At 37.4% G+C, this 17,500-nt stretch overlaps 1 protein-coding gene across 1 annotated transcript in view; it reads left to right on the top strand.

The window, feature by feature from the left end:
• LOC135219317 (atrial natriuretic peptide receptor 1-like) overlaps window positions 1–17,500 on the top strand; it is a 340,308-nt gene that overhangs the window by 285,911 nt on the left and 36,897 nt on the right. The window contains exon 14 of the mRNA XM_064255982.1: window positions 11,859–12,027. Within this exon, the coding sequence (XP_064112052.1) occupies window positions 11,859–12,027 (169 nt within the window). The remainder of the gene's footprint in view (window positions 1–11,858; window positions 12,028–17,500) is intronic.

The following is a 17,500-nucleotide window of genomic DNA, read 5'->3' as shown; positions in this document are numbered from 1 at the left end:
AGAGGAGGAGGGTGGAAAGTAAGATCGAAGATATGCTGCAAAGAACCTTATGTAATGCCTACAGCGCACCGCATGAGGTACACTGATAGCACTACCGCCACCCACCCCCTTTTCTTTTCATTGGAATATCGGAGAATATCGTGAAATATTCCGTAATTTGATAACTTCAGGATACTTTTAGATGGAATGTTTTCTGTAATGCAAGACTGGACATGAAGTAATGTTCGCCTCCTTCTTCGGAAGAAGCTGCTCGCTGTTTTCGTTAATCAGATGGAACTTTTCTCCTCTATCATGAGGTTCTGCTCTGGCCAATAGCTCGTTGAAAGCCACAGCATGATTAACAGCTTAAATGACCATTCTTGTGTTAAGGAAATTTTTCTGTTGACAACAAATACTTGTGAAGTAAGAGGACCCTAAACCTACTATAATAAAGATCTTTCCAAAGATGACATGAATAAGAAATAATGTGGAAACCTTTCAAGGAGCCACGGTCTAACAAATATCTTTTCCTCGGTTCTTAATCGGGTCAAAGGAACAAAGGCGTCTTTATCGTAGCGTTTCATAAGTTTAAGAACAAACCATGAAATGTATTGGCGGAAAAGGCACTAAAACAGGAATACTTCAGAGCAAAAAGATGCGACACCAAATTGAAAAGGAAGCGCTTTTGCAGGAACAAACCTAACAGGTGGGAATAAATTTGCAGTAAAAGAAAAAAGTATGAATAAATTTCTAGTACAAATTGGGAATAATTTGCAGTAAAAGAAAAAAGTCGGAATAAATTTCCAGTAAAAGAAAAAATGGGGATAAATTTCCAGTAAAAGAAAAAATGGGGATAAATTTCCAGTAAAAGAAAAAAGTGGGAATAAATTACCAGTAAAAGAAAAAAGTTGGATTAAAGTTCCAGTAAAAGAAAAAGGGTGGAAATAAATTTCCAGAAAAAGAGATTTTACCGAACAACAGAAATGATGGCAGGAGCGAACATTTATAATTGAATGCAGACGCCAGACGCCCATTGGGACCCAGTTGAAAATATTCTCGGCAAATGAAGCAAGACACAGACAGGTATTACTCAACAAAGGAGAATATAAAGAATGACAAATGTCACGAGATTATACTGTTCGAAGATGACGTGGGAAAAAGCTCGTGTTTAAATAACTCGTATCAGTCAATTGAATAAATGTGAATGAATAAAATAATGTTTGACTTACAGACTGAAAGATAAAAAGCCTCACGAAGCATTGAAAAGGAAAGAGAAGTGACTACAACCCTTTCAAGGAAACCTCTGCCAAACTTCAAGGACTAATGACTAAGATGAGCATACAGGTCCTGCTGTGAAAATGAGTTCAAATCCTGCTGTACTTTTCCATATGCATTAAAATCCCTCAAAGGCACCATTACACAGGAGCTGATCATTTCAAAGCACATATAAACTGTGCACATTGTAAGCAACGAAAACTGCTAACATCAGTTGACTGTAGTCTGACCTTATCATTACAAGAAGGAAGGTCATTTGGGTGCCAGCTTGGGGTTCGTGTCTGTGCTTATATAGTCCAGGCTGTGAGAACTAGAGGTTTGTTATAGGGAGAAATTGAGAGAAAAATCCGCATTCAATGAAGCTCTTACCTTTCTACACATCTGTTCACTTCACTCGAGTTTAGTGTAAAGTATGTGAAAATTATATAAATTCCAAATTGACATTTCGGGTAAAGACATATTACTTGAGGACACGAACTTTGGTACAAAATATCATGCATGCAAAGGAAAGAGACGAAACTGAAGAGAGGGACAGTTTGTGTGGTTTCTGAAATATAGTATTTATTTTCTACATTTTAGCGTATACATATATACATACATACACACACACGCATATATATATATATATATATATATATATATATATATATATATATATATATATATACACACACTAGTAAATGTAGTACTGTGAGAGTGTGAACGCGTATCTTATGAGGAACTTTCGGACTCGCAAAGAGGACCTTTGATCATTTTGTTTTTTCTGAAGGGATTGGCAGCAAAGGAAGTGAGCAGCCTACAATTAAATCTGCCGGTGAGTCGCACATCGAGACGGGAAACTCTTTTCCCGATCAAAGACTGAAGATGATTTACAGATGATGTCCTTTCATGAACTTCTTGCGAAGAAACACCCTGGAATATCAAGTATCACTTGAAAGCGAACACTTGTTTTCCTTCTGAAGAATACTTGTTATAATACAAGAGCATGTTTTCCTCTAAAATAGACACGAATAAGGTTTCAAATTCTCTTATATGTTCTGATCAAACGAAAATGAAATCCAACGCAATATTTCCCAATACTTCTGCGTGAACATTTTACATTCCTATGCGGAATACTTGTAAAAATGCCATATCATCCTTTGAGTCAAAAGGAAAATGGGCTCCGAAACATTTCAGAGGTAAACGCAATTCCGAAATACAGCTTCACTCTGGAAATTGGTACGAAAGGAAAGAGGGGAAGAGGAGAGGAAAGAAAGAATGCCTGTCTGGAGTGAAGGAATCTTTTCTCTCGCTCTGCAGGAAAACATTGATCATTCTTCTTCTTTCTGAAAATTCCCCGGACAAGACGTCTCTCTTTTTCCTCTTTAACTTTTGTTTGCTTCTTCCTGTTCATTAAGGTTATTCTGTTGCTAATGCGTTCAACAGAAAGATCATTATTTTAGCCGCCGGTGCTGCTCGTCTAGGGGCCATTTAAACAGTTGTGTAGTCAGAAATTTTGTTAATTGCGGAAGAAGGACCTTTGCAACGTTGTCCAGCTGATGTAATACTAACTTGACCTTTATCTTAAAGTAACGTATGTTTGAAGATGGAACGTAGTTTTTTTCAATCTTAACAGCCTGCCTTTAACGGTAAATCTCTTGATATTGCTAGTTTCAGAATGATAATTATGAATTATTATTAAAAAAATGGTCGCTGCGCATTTCAGCCATATAATATGTATTTATGTGTGTGTGTGTGTGTGTGTGTATGTAAGTCTCCGCTCTCACCAAGGTCATAAATGAAGTTGGAACCTAAGTAATCGGTACCTTAGGTTTTTCCCGGACAGGCCTCTGAAGCCTAACATACCAGCGAATTTGACCTAGCTTCCGGACCTATCAGCGAGTCAGTCGCTGCCATTTCATTCGAATCACCTCTTCGCTTTGAGATATGATGGCAATAATGAACACATGCTCACATGTTTCACAGAAGTAAGTTTTTTACTAATAGAACGATCATCGGTGTCCCGTGTGACAAGCTAAGGTCCTAGTGACTGGCCTACCTTGGAGGTTCAGTTGCTAACACCTTGGCCTGTGTGAGTCAAAACTTTATGTCTGTGAAACACGTTCCCATGTGCTCATTTCCGTCATATCTCGCGATGAAGGGAAGTCGAATGAAATGTTGTCATTTGAGCGCTGATGGCCACTGAACTAAGGCATCTCAGAACTACCTCATCCATCCTTTTACCTACGAAAACCATTAACTCAATTCTATATGTCTCCTTATTTCTTAAGTTGACAAACTATTTTATTCTGCATGTCCTCAGAAAGTAACTTGTCTCATCAGCCTCCATCTGTCTTCCATTCGTGTCTGATATCCGTACATTTCTTCCATTGGCCTGATTCAACTATCACTTCAAAAAATTCTAATATTTGCTTTAACTGACATTCATCTTACCTGTCGAAATCATTCATTTTTATTCTTCATCCATCCTAGCTAACAATGTTTCCTTTATCACCCTTGTTTCTATTTATTCTCATAACCTGAATTTCGCGCGTATTCACTTCCAGCTGTCTCCTTTAACAAAAACTCAGGCTCTTCCTCATATTAGTGCAATTTTCCCTCTCTATCCCCGGACAACACGATCTGAGAAATCAGCTACCCGACCCCTCCAGATACGGAATGTGGTCTTATCCCGCTACTCTGCACCTACATCCTACGTCCTTTCTCTGGCAATTCTTGTCACCCCCATCCATACAGGTATTGAGTAGCCTTGGAGACGTAAGCTTGTCTTACATTCATTTTCATTCCAACCCATCCATTTCACAAATACATACAGAGGTATGCTTTTCTATCGCCATAAAAACTTCTCATTGTTTACCCAATCACCTCTATGACCAAACGTTTTCAGCTGCCTCCTTACATTGCATCTTGGTCACTTGTCATTAACTTATCTATGGCAATGTATGCTACAGGGAGCTTTTTTCTCTTCGCATTCAAAATTCTCCCTTATAATTATGCCATAACGGTACTTGATGTTCCCACCTTTCCACTTGCAGGAACCTCAACCTTAATGAATCATTTTGGTATCTGATTTACCTTGCCTACTCATTCTAAATCCAGCTGTGTAACTTCCCTGAAACTCCAAGTAAGGTTATGGCCACCAAAATGTCGCCTTGCCCATTTTTGTAAGCTTTCCCTAATTTAAATGTACCTTGCACATGTTGGTCAGCCGCACAACGACACCGTCACCACCATACTGCTGCATATAATTTTTTAACTCCATCAGCTCCTTCCACTTCTCTTTTCTTCAACGACCTAACTGCCCTCCTTGCATTCTCAAGAGTCACTTCCACAATCTCCTCAAACTAACGCCAACCCTTGCTTCGTTGCGTCAACAAGATCGTCATCTCTCCTGTCCTCTATACACAAAATGTATTAAAAAATACTCGCTCCATCGGCACAGGACTTCATTCTTGCCAAACAGCATCTTTCCATTATTCGAAGATCCGTTTGCTCCTTAACTCTTTACTCACTAAAGTACTTCCTCTTGTATTATCATTATTTGCCTACTTTTCTCTCTCCATTTCTCCTTGTATAACATATCCATCCTCTTGAATACATGTTCATGACCTTTGCCAGGTAATTGTAGCTTCACCATAAGCAGGAATAAATATTAACACCCCAACACTGATGTAGTCAGATCAGGTTTCCCTTTCACAAGGATTGGTTCTTACTCCAAGAACAACTCAAGAGTCCTAAGATTTCCTTATTCTTGCTAAATCATAATTGCAGCCATAAATAGAGAAAGGAAAGTGGAAATTAAAAACAGGCCTGATATGCGTCTCCAGTTTCTGCCTACCTGTGGATGTCGCATTGGTTCTTAAGAGATGAACCCCATTTTCTGCAATTCATTTCTTTGTACCCTTCTTTACCTTTGACAGGAAGTTGAGTACTATCTTCTGTGTTAAAATGTTGTTATTGTAGAGTTCGCTGTCAAATTAGTAAAGTAACTGCTTTTATTCCAGTGATCAATCCTATGTCACATGCCTTGAGACATATGATCCAGTCATCTAAGCGTAAAAGGTCCTCGCGTCTGATACAAATTTAAATCTGTTATTACAGTCACATTATATTATATACGTATGTAGATTTCCACTAGCCAATGAACCCCCTGTAACTCAGAACACGAATCGTACACTAGCCTTTTTCTTTTCTTTTTTTTTTCACTCTGTCTGTATCTTCTGTACGGAGGACGTTCGAGAATCGCATCTTTCTAATTGTTTCCTTCTTCCCTCGAACCTGGTGAATGAGCACAGACGATTTGCTGTTCACTGTTCGCGTACTCGTGGTCTTCTAGAAAATCTAAGGAAAGGTACTGAGAATGTCCCTTATTTTTATTATTTCAGAACGGACGATAATATCAAAACTTTCGAGGGCGTCTCTCATCTTGTTCAAGAGGAATAATTTTTGGTTCAAACTTAATTTTGTCGCCCTGCTTCATTCTACACAACAGCCGAGCTTATCGGATATATTCTTTCATTCGTTGAAAAGGCTCTCTTTGGTGAAAGTTTTGGAACGCAGCCTTGACCCTTTAATCAATATCATGCTGGGTATAAACTTGACCCTTTAATCAATATCATGCTGGGTATAAACTTGACCCTTTAATCAATATCATGGGCGAGCTGGGATAACTTGATCAATCAGAATTGCTGGGTATAAACTTGACCCTTTAATCAATATCAATATCATGCTGGGTATAAACTTGACTCTTTAATCAATATCATGCTGGGTATAAACTTGACCCTTTAATCAATATCATGCTAGGTAGAAACTTGCAGTGGGCCCTGAAATAGCCATGACGGAATCTGGCAAAGTAAATAATTTAAAAAGCCCAAAATGCATCTCCATCGAGGTGAGGTGAGAGAACGACATCATCCTTAATAAAGAGGCTGTGTGGAAGATATTCCAGCAGTAGGGAATTCACTGATAATAACTCTCTCGAAATAATATGTATAAAAGATCAAATATATCTGGTACGCCAAGCTCCTCTAATCCATCCATTTAAATGAATGAATGCATTGTTTACCTATCTATCGATTGATCTGTTATTTATGCACTAATCTGTGATCAAAAAATATATTCAACAGCTTGTACTAGGCATTCATTCCACATATAATTTCGATTTCCCATTCCACTCTGGTACTGATATTCCAATGTATCTCAAAAAGGAAAAACACACCTAAAAATGTGATAAATGAAATATCACAGTTCCTTCATTATTCCAGTGGAAAGACCTTTCACAATTTTAGAGAGTTCGAGATAAATCGTTAATACACTTTGATGTTTTTTATCGACATTACCTAAAGCCGCATAAATCCACAGAGATAATCATACATGAGCATAACAGTACACTGACTTACATATACGTATAATCTGAGGTATTCTCCCTTTCCCTCTTACACACTTACGCACATATTGTATAAACACACATAATACACATATGTGTGTGTGTGGTGTGTATGTGTATAAGTATATCGTTATGTATAATTAATGTACCCATACTTTTTCATTTACTGAATAAACAATCAATACTTTTCTTGGTAGTCGCAATGTGCTACATTCCTTGTAAGTTTTCCATGGAGTTTCTACATTTATATGTACATATAAATGAGTCTAAGTTTTCCATGGAGTTTCTACATTTACATGTACATATAAATGAGTCAGCGAATGACAACGGACGTCTCTCCTACGCCTTTGCGAATGATGAGGACATTGCAAAATCCCGACAGCAACCGACGGGCTGTCGAAGTGAATGGGGAATTGGGGAAGTTGAGAGGAAAAACGGCGAAGACAGTGGATGGAGGGAGGGAGGGTGCGTGGGCAGGGCTATCCCCTGAGGGGAAGAGGTTTCTGGAAGCAAAGCTTCTGCAGGCGTCCCGGGGGATTCCTGATGAGGAGTAGAACCTCCTTTTAAGGGCGGTGTAGAAAGGAGCTTAGGGTGCCTATTGAATTGACTTGAAATGAGTATGGAATTGAGGCCAAAGGCCAAGAAGCACTGGGACCTTTGAATTCATTCGCCGCTGCAAAGGAAATTGAGAGTAGCAGGATTGAAGGGTGTAACAGGAGGAAAACCTTGCTGTTGCACTACGAATGTCTTATCTGTCAGTCATGATACGCCCAGCGATTCGTCTCGAATGTCTCGTTTTTTTACAATCACGGAAGATTTCTCATCTAACCAGACCATAAGCCAAGCTGCCAACACAATACACGTTTGTTTAAGGATGATCTAACACAGAGGAACAGTGCTTTTAAAGGGCATCGTCCTATTCCATCGCCTCTGTAGCTACAGCCGTCTACGAAATCAAGTCGTCATGTTCTGTTAAGATAACGACTCGGATCAGGTGATATATGTACACACACATATACACACTATACAAACATATATCATATATATATATATATATATATATATATATACATATATATATATATATATATATATATATATATAATATATATATATATATATATATATATATATATATATATATATATATATATATATATATATATATATATATACGTACTTTCTGTTTACGCGTAAATTTTCCGATATACAAGTCACTGAGTAAACGAAATACTGCAGTCTTCATTCCACACAGATCTTTGTCAAAGGAGAGTGAATTATATTCTTCACGAATACGAAAATTGCATATTTGGCATCCCGCTGTCTTCCTGAATAGCGTAGGTCAGCTGAAATGAAATGTGAAAAACCAATAGAACCGCATTTTACTTCTTCGCGATATAGCAAGGAATGATAAGGGGAATTATGAACTGAAATTTGTTAAAGTTGTCTTCTTTATTCTTTGTGAATATCAAAGAAATGACAGATGAAAATATGAAATACAGACATGAGATTCCTTCTTCTAGTACTCCGCAAAAGCCACAACAGAATTCTTAGGGAAAGGCGACTTTAAAAACTGAGAACAGCTTCTGTGCTCTTTGTGAAAAACAAAGAGAGAGATTTTTGGTGAGGAAAATACGACCAGAAGAATCATAAAGGAGAAAGGTCAATGTGCTTTACCCTTTTGGGCATTTCCCAGAAAAAGAAAAAGTAGCATAGATTTATACATCCTTTTCTAATGATGGTCCATTTCCTGAGAAACTGATTTTGCAACCTTTAGAATTTCGTACCACAACCGAAGTTTCGTATTAAGTCTTGGGGAAGTTGAAGCTGCAGAGAGAAGAAATATGACTTCACAAAAATTTCGATGGACAAATGCCGTAGAAACCCACTACTAACAAAACTGAAGACTTGGTAGTAGTTTTCGAAACGATATGAATTGAAATTTATGAATTACCCAAAATGTACGGATTACATTACATCGCCTCTGCAAATGTAGCGTTTGGTAGAATAATAATAATAATGACAATGAAAGTATCACTCATCGCTGTCGCAATACCAAGGGACACCAGATTAGATGAGAATGAAAGATAAAAAATCGCTAAGTATCAAGAACTTAAAGTAGCAATAAGAAGGATATGGGATATGCCAGTGGAAATTGTACCCATAATCATAGGGACACTAGGCAAGATCCCAGGACCCCCAAAAACGAATCTGGAAAAACTTAATGCCGAAGTAGCTCCAGGACCCATACAGAAGCGTGTGCTACCAGAAACAGAGCACATATTGAAAAAGTGATGGATTCTTAAGGGGGCAGATGCAACCCGGAAATCAACGTTCCCCCCCCCTCCGCCCCCACACACACACTATGAAAACCACCCAGTCGAATAGGATGATTCTAAATAAGGTATAACTCACAGGTATCAATCTGACAAAGACAATAACTTGCTCAAGCACAACAGTCAAATCCAAACAATGAAATAAATAAAAATGGAAAATAGAAAAGAATTAGCAGCATAATAATGCAAACAGACGAATATATGATTACGAAAATACAAGAGGAAAAATGATACAAAACCTGATGTACTACGTAATTCGTGGTGTATCTATCATGCGATGAAATTTATTAAGAAATATTTTATTTGTGGAAGAATGTATTATTCCCTAGCGAGATGTGTTATTCAGATCGTGAAACGCATCATACTGGAAATGTATTATTTCGCGCGGTATACATGATTCAGGCCATGAAATGTATGATTAACGAAATGTATTATGCAGTTGTGCATGTGCGTCATCCAACGCTCGCAAAATGTCTGAAACATTCAAGTTATACCTTGAAAATTTATTAGCTTGAGCAGTTCGTTGTTTTTAGAACATGGGTTCATTTGAATATACATATAATAACAAGAGTAAGTTTCTTGCTAATTCCTTTTAAGGAAATCATGAGGAAGGAAAACACCTATGATAACGTGTCTTAGATTAGAAATTATTTATATATAGGTATATAATATTATATATAAGTAATATTATAATATACTATAATTAATTATATACTAAATAATATTATACTTATATAGTATAAATAATTATTTATATATATATATTATATACGAATGAACACATTATTTTCTTGTAGAAAGATCAAAACTTAACACATATAACCGCTTCAGTGACTTTAAATTTCCACTTGGAGACATTTCAAGAGAACCTTCTGCTCTAATCAAATAAATAGATCAGTTCTCGGAATAAAAATAACATTTCCCAAAAAGAAAAACAGAATTATCCTTCTTGTTTATCCTCCGCCCTGAAATATCTAAACATGGTGAAGTTAAAGTAACAGAAAGCTATGACAAATACTACTACCATAACTACTACTGTTAATGATAGGTTAAGGTGAATAGCATCATTACAACGACTCCATTTGATTAATGAAGGCAGAGAAGGTCGCTGACACGAGTGCAATTATGGATCTGATATGGAGACAACGCCCTCCTCCATTCTTCGTGTGCTCAAAATATAGAGTATTGGTCAACAATACAGACGAGTCAAACTTCCGCCAGAATTGCATCTAGGATTTCACTGCACTTATGCCTGTTGCACCTATGCAAAGTCTGATGTGTGTATGTGTGTGTATGCATAATTAAAATTTCAGAGTAGATGCGCGTGACTTCAGTACACATACACACACACACACACACACACACACACACACACACACATATATATATATATTATATATATATATATATATATATATATATATATATATATATATATATATATATATATATATATGTAAGCAAATGCCACAGGAAAATGACAGGCAGAAGTTCAGTACCGAGCGATTTCAATTATTGTTTATTCACGTGAAAGCGCTTGGTACTAAAACTCTGCTTGTCATTTTCCTGTGGTATTCACTTATGTACTGAAGTCATGTGCATCCTAATACCCTTCTGATAATGAGGTTTGCTGGCCGCAACACCCTGACAGCCTTTCGTGAAGAATTGGGCCTTCGATCTATCTCATTCTCCTTTCCCTTGTTGCTTTCAATCCTCTCTTGATTTCTGTGGATGCAATAAGCCTCTTATTCCAGATGCCTGGCCTCCTAAATGCCCCAAGGCCCTGTTTAAGATGTCCGCGCCCCATGTTTGATTGAGGGCACAGATTAACCGGGCAGCCTTCGCCAAAAGAGAAAGTCGGACTCATAAACCGTCCATCATTCGTCCAAGGAGAAAGTTGGACATACCCAGAATGCATCTGGATGCGCCGGCCGGACTCAAAAGCCAGTGATCCTGAGATATGACAAAGTCTAAAGAGATGATCAATAGGTTCCCTTCGCAGGACATTGAGAGAGACCAAATCACCCACGAGTAAGTCACGTCTTTGACTGCCGGTTCCTTCAGAGACACCATATGTCTGGGGCTGACTGACTTCCTAGTATCTTGAACCAAGTGCCACCCCCACGTCCTTCCCTTGGCACGACCACAGGAGCTACCTCTTCAGAATGAAGACAGGGGTGCTTGCTTTTGCGGTCTCCTCTGCCACTGCTGCGGGATTGTCGGTGACACAGAAGAAATTTCCAAATGTAACCTTATGAACAGCGCCATTGAAGTTTAATCACCAGCATTCAATGGCCTGCCGTATTCGTCCTTGTCTTCTGATTCTGACTTGTAAATACATGTCATTCAATCATCCTGAGTTTCCCTTCAGAATCTAAAGTAAGGCCTTAAGCCCTTATTTTATGTTCTTTCTTTATTCTACCCTTGTAGGTGAACAGTCAGATCAGCAACATCCCTATGGTGAATTTAATAGAGTCCAACCTTAAAGCGTAAAAATATATATAGTTTTATTTTATATAATTAATATATATACATACATATATATATACACATATGTACTATATATGTATATATAATATAATTAATGTACTTTGTAAAACAATAAAATAAATCTTTATGACATAGGAAGTACAATAAAAAAATATTTTGGTCAGTCGGTAGTATTATATTCTTGTTATGTCAGTTGCCTCAATTGCCATAGAAAATTTTAATAATTAATAATTTTTTTTCATTTTACAGCAAAAGAATATTTTTCCTTAGGAATTAGTCTCCTAATAATGATTTGTTTCCTCGTATGGTAAAATATATGATATCAAACATATCATTCAAGACTGGTCAGAATAACAGTCTTCCTTCTTCATCTACTTCTTCTTCTTCCACAGAGATTGTCGAGAACGTAAAGAACGGAGGATACCAGCCGTTCCGTCCGTCGACGGAAGACGAGGTGGCCGAGGAGGAAGTGATGCAGATGATGAGGAGGTGTTGGGCCGAAGAACCGATGGAGAGGCCAGACTTCCATCAGCTCAAAACCATCATTAGGAGGCTCAATAGGTGAGGCGGAAGCCCATGTGGTTGGAAGGTGATTGATTACCTGATTAAAAGAACGACACACCAAGGGGCGGTGTCGATGTAGAGCGAAGAGAATGTAGATGTAGAAAGATAAGGTTACGAGAGATGACATTTGGTGGACCTGGCCAAAAACTTACAGATATGACTGATGGGTTTGAAATAAAGGTTAGTCAAGAATAGAGTAACTACTGGAGGGTTTTGAAAAATAGGCCTGGCACAACTGGTGGCTGACAAGCTTTGAGCAAATGAAAAGGATAGCTGTGTTCAGATTGATGGATGGTTAGGACGTGTCTCGGAGATATCCATCCATTAAGAACCTCAAAGGTGAGCAGCTAAGGAAAAAAAGTCGAGAATAGTGAATAAGATTTGTAGAAAGGTTGAGCGCAAGGGTCTATAGTAGGCAGAGTATTATAGAAAAGTGTTAGTAGCAACTGACTGATTAAGTAAAAATGTCAAAAAGAGTTGGTAGACTTTTGAAAAAGAAGTGGAGGATAAGCAGACATTAAGTAAAGTGTCGAAAGTAGTTAGCTAATGTTAAGGAAGGATTAGATAGGTGGGTGTGTTTGAGGGAAGGGTTGGGAACAACCGGAAAATTTTGATGAAAGATCTTTAAAAAGTACAGAATAGCCGTCTCGTCCTGACAAAATAAAAAAATAAATAAAAAAAAGTGAGCTGGTAGGTTCTACACGAAGAAACGTGAGAGCTAGCGAGTACTGGAGGGAGGATATTGAGTAAGTGGAGTATTTTGAAGCAAGGTTCAAAAGAAGCTGACAAGTTAGAAGAAAGGTTTCTTAGTTGGTGGAGTGTTTAGAGGAAAGGCTCAAAAGTAGCTGGCAGCCTTTGAGAAAGAAGAACTGGGAGCTTTTTGAGGACAGATTGAGAGTAGCTGGAGGATTTAAGGGGAAGGTTTTCCTCTCTCTGAGACAATGAAAAATGGCGTTAGTTTTTCTAGGAATAGTCAGGAAGTAGCTAATAAGCTTTTAGAAAAAAAAGTTTAGAATAGTGACAGGCTTTAATAATCCAGGATAGCCGTTGGGTTTTGTGGGAAGTTCAAGAGTTCTTGGCAAGCGTTGATAAAACGGCCAGGAGTACTTGGTGGTCATTATGGTATGTCTCATTATTGTGACTGGTGGTCGTTTAAAACAGTATTCAAAGCACTTTGACAGACTTGAGAATATTCCAAGAATAGTAATGGTTTTTGGAAAAATAAAATCTACTCTACAAATAAGTGGGAAAGATCTATTATAGCTGGTCAGAAACAGATGGTGCATTCTTAAAGTTAAAGAGAAGGTTCAAGAATAGCCATAGGATTCTGAGGGCTCTCCAGAGTAGGTTGATCATTTTCTGGAGAAGTTAAAGAGAACCTGGAAAGGAGCTGGGACTAGCTGACGAGTTTTGAGGTAAAGTTCAAGATTAGGTTTTTTCTGAGGACGGGCTGAGAAGATTGCTTGGCTGACTGAGAAAATAGTCTAAAGTGCACGTAGGGCTTTGAAGGGAAAAATTAAGAAACTGGCCACCTTTGAAGAAACTGCAGAACAGTTTTCTGATTGGGAAAGTTAGAGACTATAATAGTAGGCACCGGGTTTACTCAGGGTCAGAGGGTACGTGAGTGAGAACCATGAAAACAAACTTTGCAGGACTCTCAGTCCATTTTAGGGGCCCCATACACAGAACGATTGTCTAAGCAACTGTCTGAACGATTGTCGTTATCGACCCACACACACACTATTCAGACAGTATGAACGATCTCCGCACCGATTTCAGTCTGAACAAAGATTTTGTCTCGAGAAGACATGGTGTCATCTCTAGAAGAGACGCGCGCGATAGCATTATATCGGCAGACAAACACATAGTACATTGAACAACCTGTATATGACAGACTTAAGTCGCAAGCCAGCAACCTGTTCGTGACAGATTCCCGCTGAGATCGTTCAGACACGAAGCTCCGCCCACTTTTACATTCAGACAAGCCCATACACAGTGTTTTTGCAAACGATACAGACAATCATTCAGATAATCGTTCAGTCTGGGGCCCTTAAGTCTGCTGTGCATACTTGCGGAAGTGTAGCAGTTAAGAGATTATTAGCCATATTTATCAGAAAATTCTAGACTACATCAATTTAACCTTCGTTTTTACATATTGTTATTATCAGTATTCATATCGGGAAAACCGGTAGTTAGAAGCTCATAATATAAGGGAAAAGTCTACAGCATCTTTTTCCTAAGGAAAAGTCCAGGATGAAAATAATGTAATGAAAATAATATTATAAATATGAACTGACCAATGGAAGATGAAATGATTTAATCGACAGACCACAGACTTTTTATAGTTCCGTCCTAAAGGGAGACGGCCATATTGTGTCAAAAGACAATAATAAGGTCAAAGATTGGACTGGCGAAAAATATTTTCTAAAAATCATTTGAAACTCCCATACTCTCAATCTTTCCACTCTACGGCTCTCATGCCCATTCTAACCTCAACCCTCCCTAATGGTAGTTACCTACACTCGTTAATTTTATGGATCTTGGGATGTATTCCAACAGCCAAAATACTTTTGCGTGTACTAATTATTTCTAGCTAATTCGTAACGTGTGTCAAGCTCACTCTCTCATATCAAATGCAGTTTAGTACTGAACCCTCTGGAGAGAGAGAGAGAGAGAGAGAGAGAGAGAGAGAGAGAGAGAGAGAGAGAGAGAGAGAGAGAGAGAGAGAGACGACGGTTATACATCCTAGAAAAAGACCTTGAATGTGATGCCACAAATTCCTCAGACACATCACAAATATTGTTAGGAAATAGTGCAGATAATTCCCGAGAAAAAAGAGAAAAACGAGCACTAACACGGGATAGCTGCGACCCATTAACCTTCCAGACCTTTTAATAACGTTAGGGTGGAAATGTTCGCAGCACAGTCTGTTGGCAAAATTGAGCAAACCTCTATTTTATTACTGATAAAATGCATAAATGATGGCTTCCGCATTACTCCACGTGGGCTGCGCTTATATGATTGTTTTCCAGGAAACAGTTCGACTGGAAATTGGATTCCAGCGCTTCGACTCGTTCGGAAATTATATTAACTCTTTCTTACAAACAACACACTCGCAGGGTGACTTTTGAAGTACCATTCTAAACAGACTCAGAGGCTTTTTCCCAGATACTGCTGCGATCTTCTCTGCCACAAACAGTTGGTCTGCTTTGGCGGTCACCCATCTGAGCACTGAGCCGATACTCTTATAACATTGCTTTTATCAAGAGAATAAAACCCGTCTAAATAAATTGGTTTACTATTACTGTTAGTCCCGAACGTGCGTATAAGAAAATGTTAAGGCATTTAAGAAATTTAAGTCATATACTTTTCGCTTACTCGGGGAGTAAACCTACAAACTACGTTGTTGTTGTTGTTGTTCTTGTTCTTGTTCTTGTTAGGTGATAGGAAAGGTCTATGGAAAGGCTAAAAGGGTCTGTAAAAGGTGTTTCGCGTTGAGTGAAAGATACAGGAATTGTTGGATAGGATATTTATGATTTATTTATTAGAATAAAAATGAAACAAATAAATAATGTGAATGTTAAACAGTGCAGAACAATTGCTCCTAATAAAAAATAATGTATTTATTTTAATTTTCGTTGGTGAAACAGCGGTCTATTTCACTGCAGATTTTAGCACGCTTTAATTTGTTTGATGTACTGAATTTAGAGGCTATATTTCTGTTCAATTATTTTGTTTCCACTTATAACTGTGAATATATGAACGTTTAATTTGTGTCCTTTTTATTTGATCCTTGTAGTTGTAGTATGAGCACTACTAATTATGAGTATTAATTACGAAGACCACTTCACGTTAAGTTAGGAATAAAATGTGTACAACTTATGCGTGCGGGGAGATTCATGCACGTCCCAAGTAAGCTGGAGGTCAGATCGCGCCTTTTTCTTTATGCAGTTCTGAAGTATTAAATTTAATTTTTTACGTGTTATACTTGAAACTACAGACTCGGTGCCGCATCTGATAATATGACACTTTTTTAACAGTCAAAGGTGCCGTTAATTTTATCACTTGGTGTATTTAAAGCCATCAAAATCTCATGAACAAGAGTTGCTCCTCTGAGTTTGGCTAGTTGACATATTGACAAAAAGAAAATGAGCAAATTAATACCAGCATTTAGAATAATTACAGATAATTAACCAAACGTTTTATCTGTTTTAAACCATTCACTTCACTTTGACACAGAAATATTTCAACAGCAAGCAACCTCTACTGTACAAGATACGCAATTAATATGGCGTCCTTATCAATAAGACTTAAATCTAAAGTTTCTGTATCTTTAATGAGTTGGGAAAATTAAACAGAAGCTCTATTGTTGGTCTCAATAACATTTTTCAACTTCCATAACAAAAAACCAGCAGTCCATCTACGTAGACCCTTCTCGTTTTATGTCGAGTGTTTACAGAGCAAAGCAGCTTATACAGACTCACAGTTGAGTCTTCCCATGACCTTCCTTCTGGCCTAACACAGTTTTTCTTTCTTTTTTTCTGTCAGTTCAACATCTTTACTCTCACTATGAGTTATTTTTGCAGCTAAACCATCGAGTGGACAGTTTCTCCCTATTAGCATTGCGGTAAAAAATAATGGCACATTGACAGTCACTAAGAGGCAAAGAAATAATATAAAGCACCACTTTTGTCAAACAGAAACAGCGAAAGAAAAAAGTTTAGAGATAAAAGCCCCGAGAAAGACATTTACAACATCATCTTCAAAGAAGAAACCTAAAAACCTTTTCTTATGATATTTGGTCTTATTCGCGATGACAAGGGACGCTACGATTTCAGTTTAATGAAAGTTTTTATTTCTAAAAAAGAACCTGAAATATTATTTCCATTGCAGTTATTTTGGATATCTTTTCAAATAGTAATTAGAGAAATGAAGGCGAATCTGGCCTGTCTTCATTTTAAGTTCCATTTTTATCACGGTTGACTGAGTAATAGACCAAATTCGGGAGAGGTTCTACATATAACAGCACCGAACATTTTCTTTTGGATTTTCTCTCTAAAAAGGAATAAAGTCAAAGTATTTCATAATTATCATTTAAATCATTCATTAGAATTACTAATACCAGGAGTAGTACTATATACAGTTCTTAAATAATTTTAAAAAGTGGGATGAGTTATTATAGTAGAATCAGTTGCTTATAATTTTCTGGATAACCTTCACGATACAGAGATAGAAAAAATTTAACCAAATTGATTGTTTTTAACTTGAAAAACGTTCTATTAACTTTTTTCATTGATTAATTTTCTTTTCTTTTTTTGGCGTCTTTGTAGAGATAGTGATAGCACAAAATGATCCCAGTACTCAAAATAGTTTTATTTTTATTTTAACTTTAAAAAATAGAATGGAAAAATTAACACTACTATAAACGGTTTTCAATTTATTTATGCGTGATGAAAAGAAATAGAAGGAA

This window comes from Macrobrachium nipponense, chromosome 1 (assembly GCF_015104395.2).
Source record: "Macrobrachium nipponense isolate FS-2020 chromosome 1, ASM1510439v2, whole genome shotgun sequence".
NCBI lineage: Eukaryota > Metazoa > Arthropoda > Malacostraca > Decapoda > Palaemonidae > Macrobrachium > Macrobrachium nipponense.
Note: the sequence above shows the minus strand (reverse complement) of the source record. Positions and strands in the feature narration are given on the sequence as shown.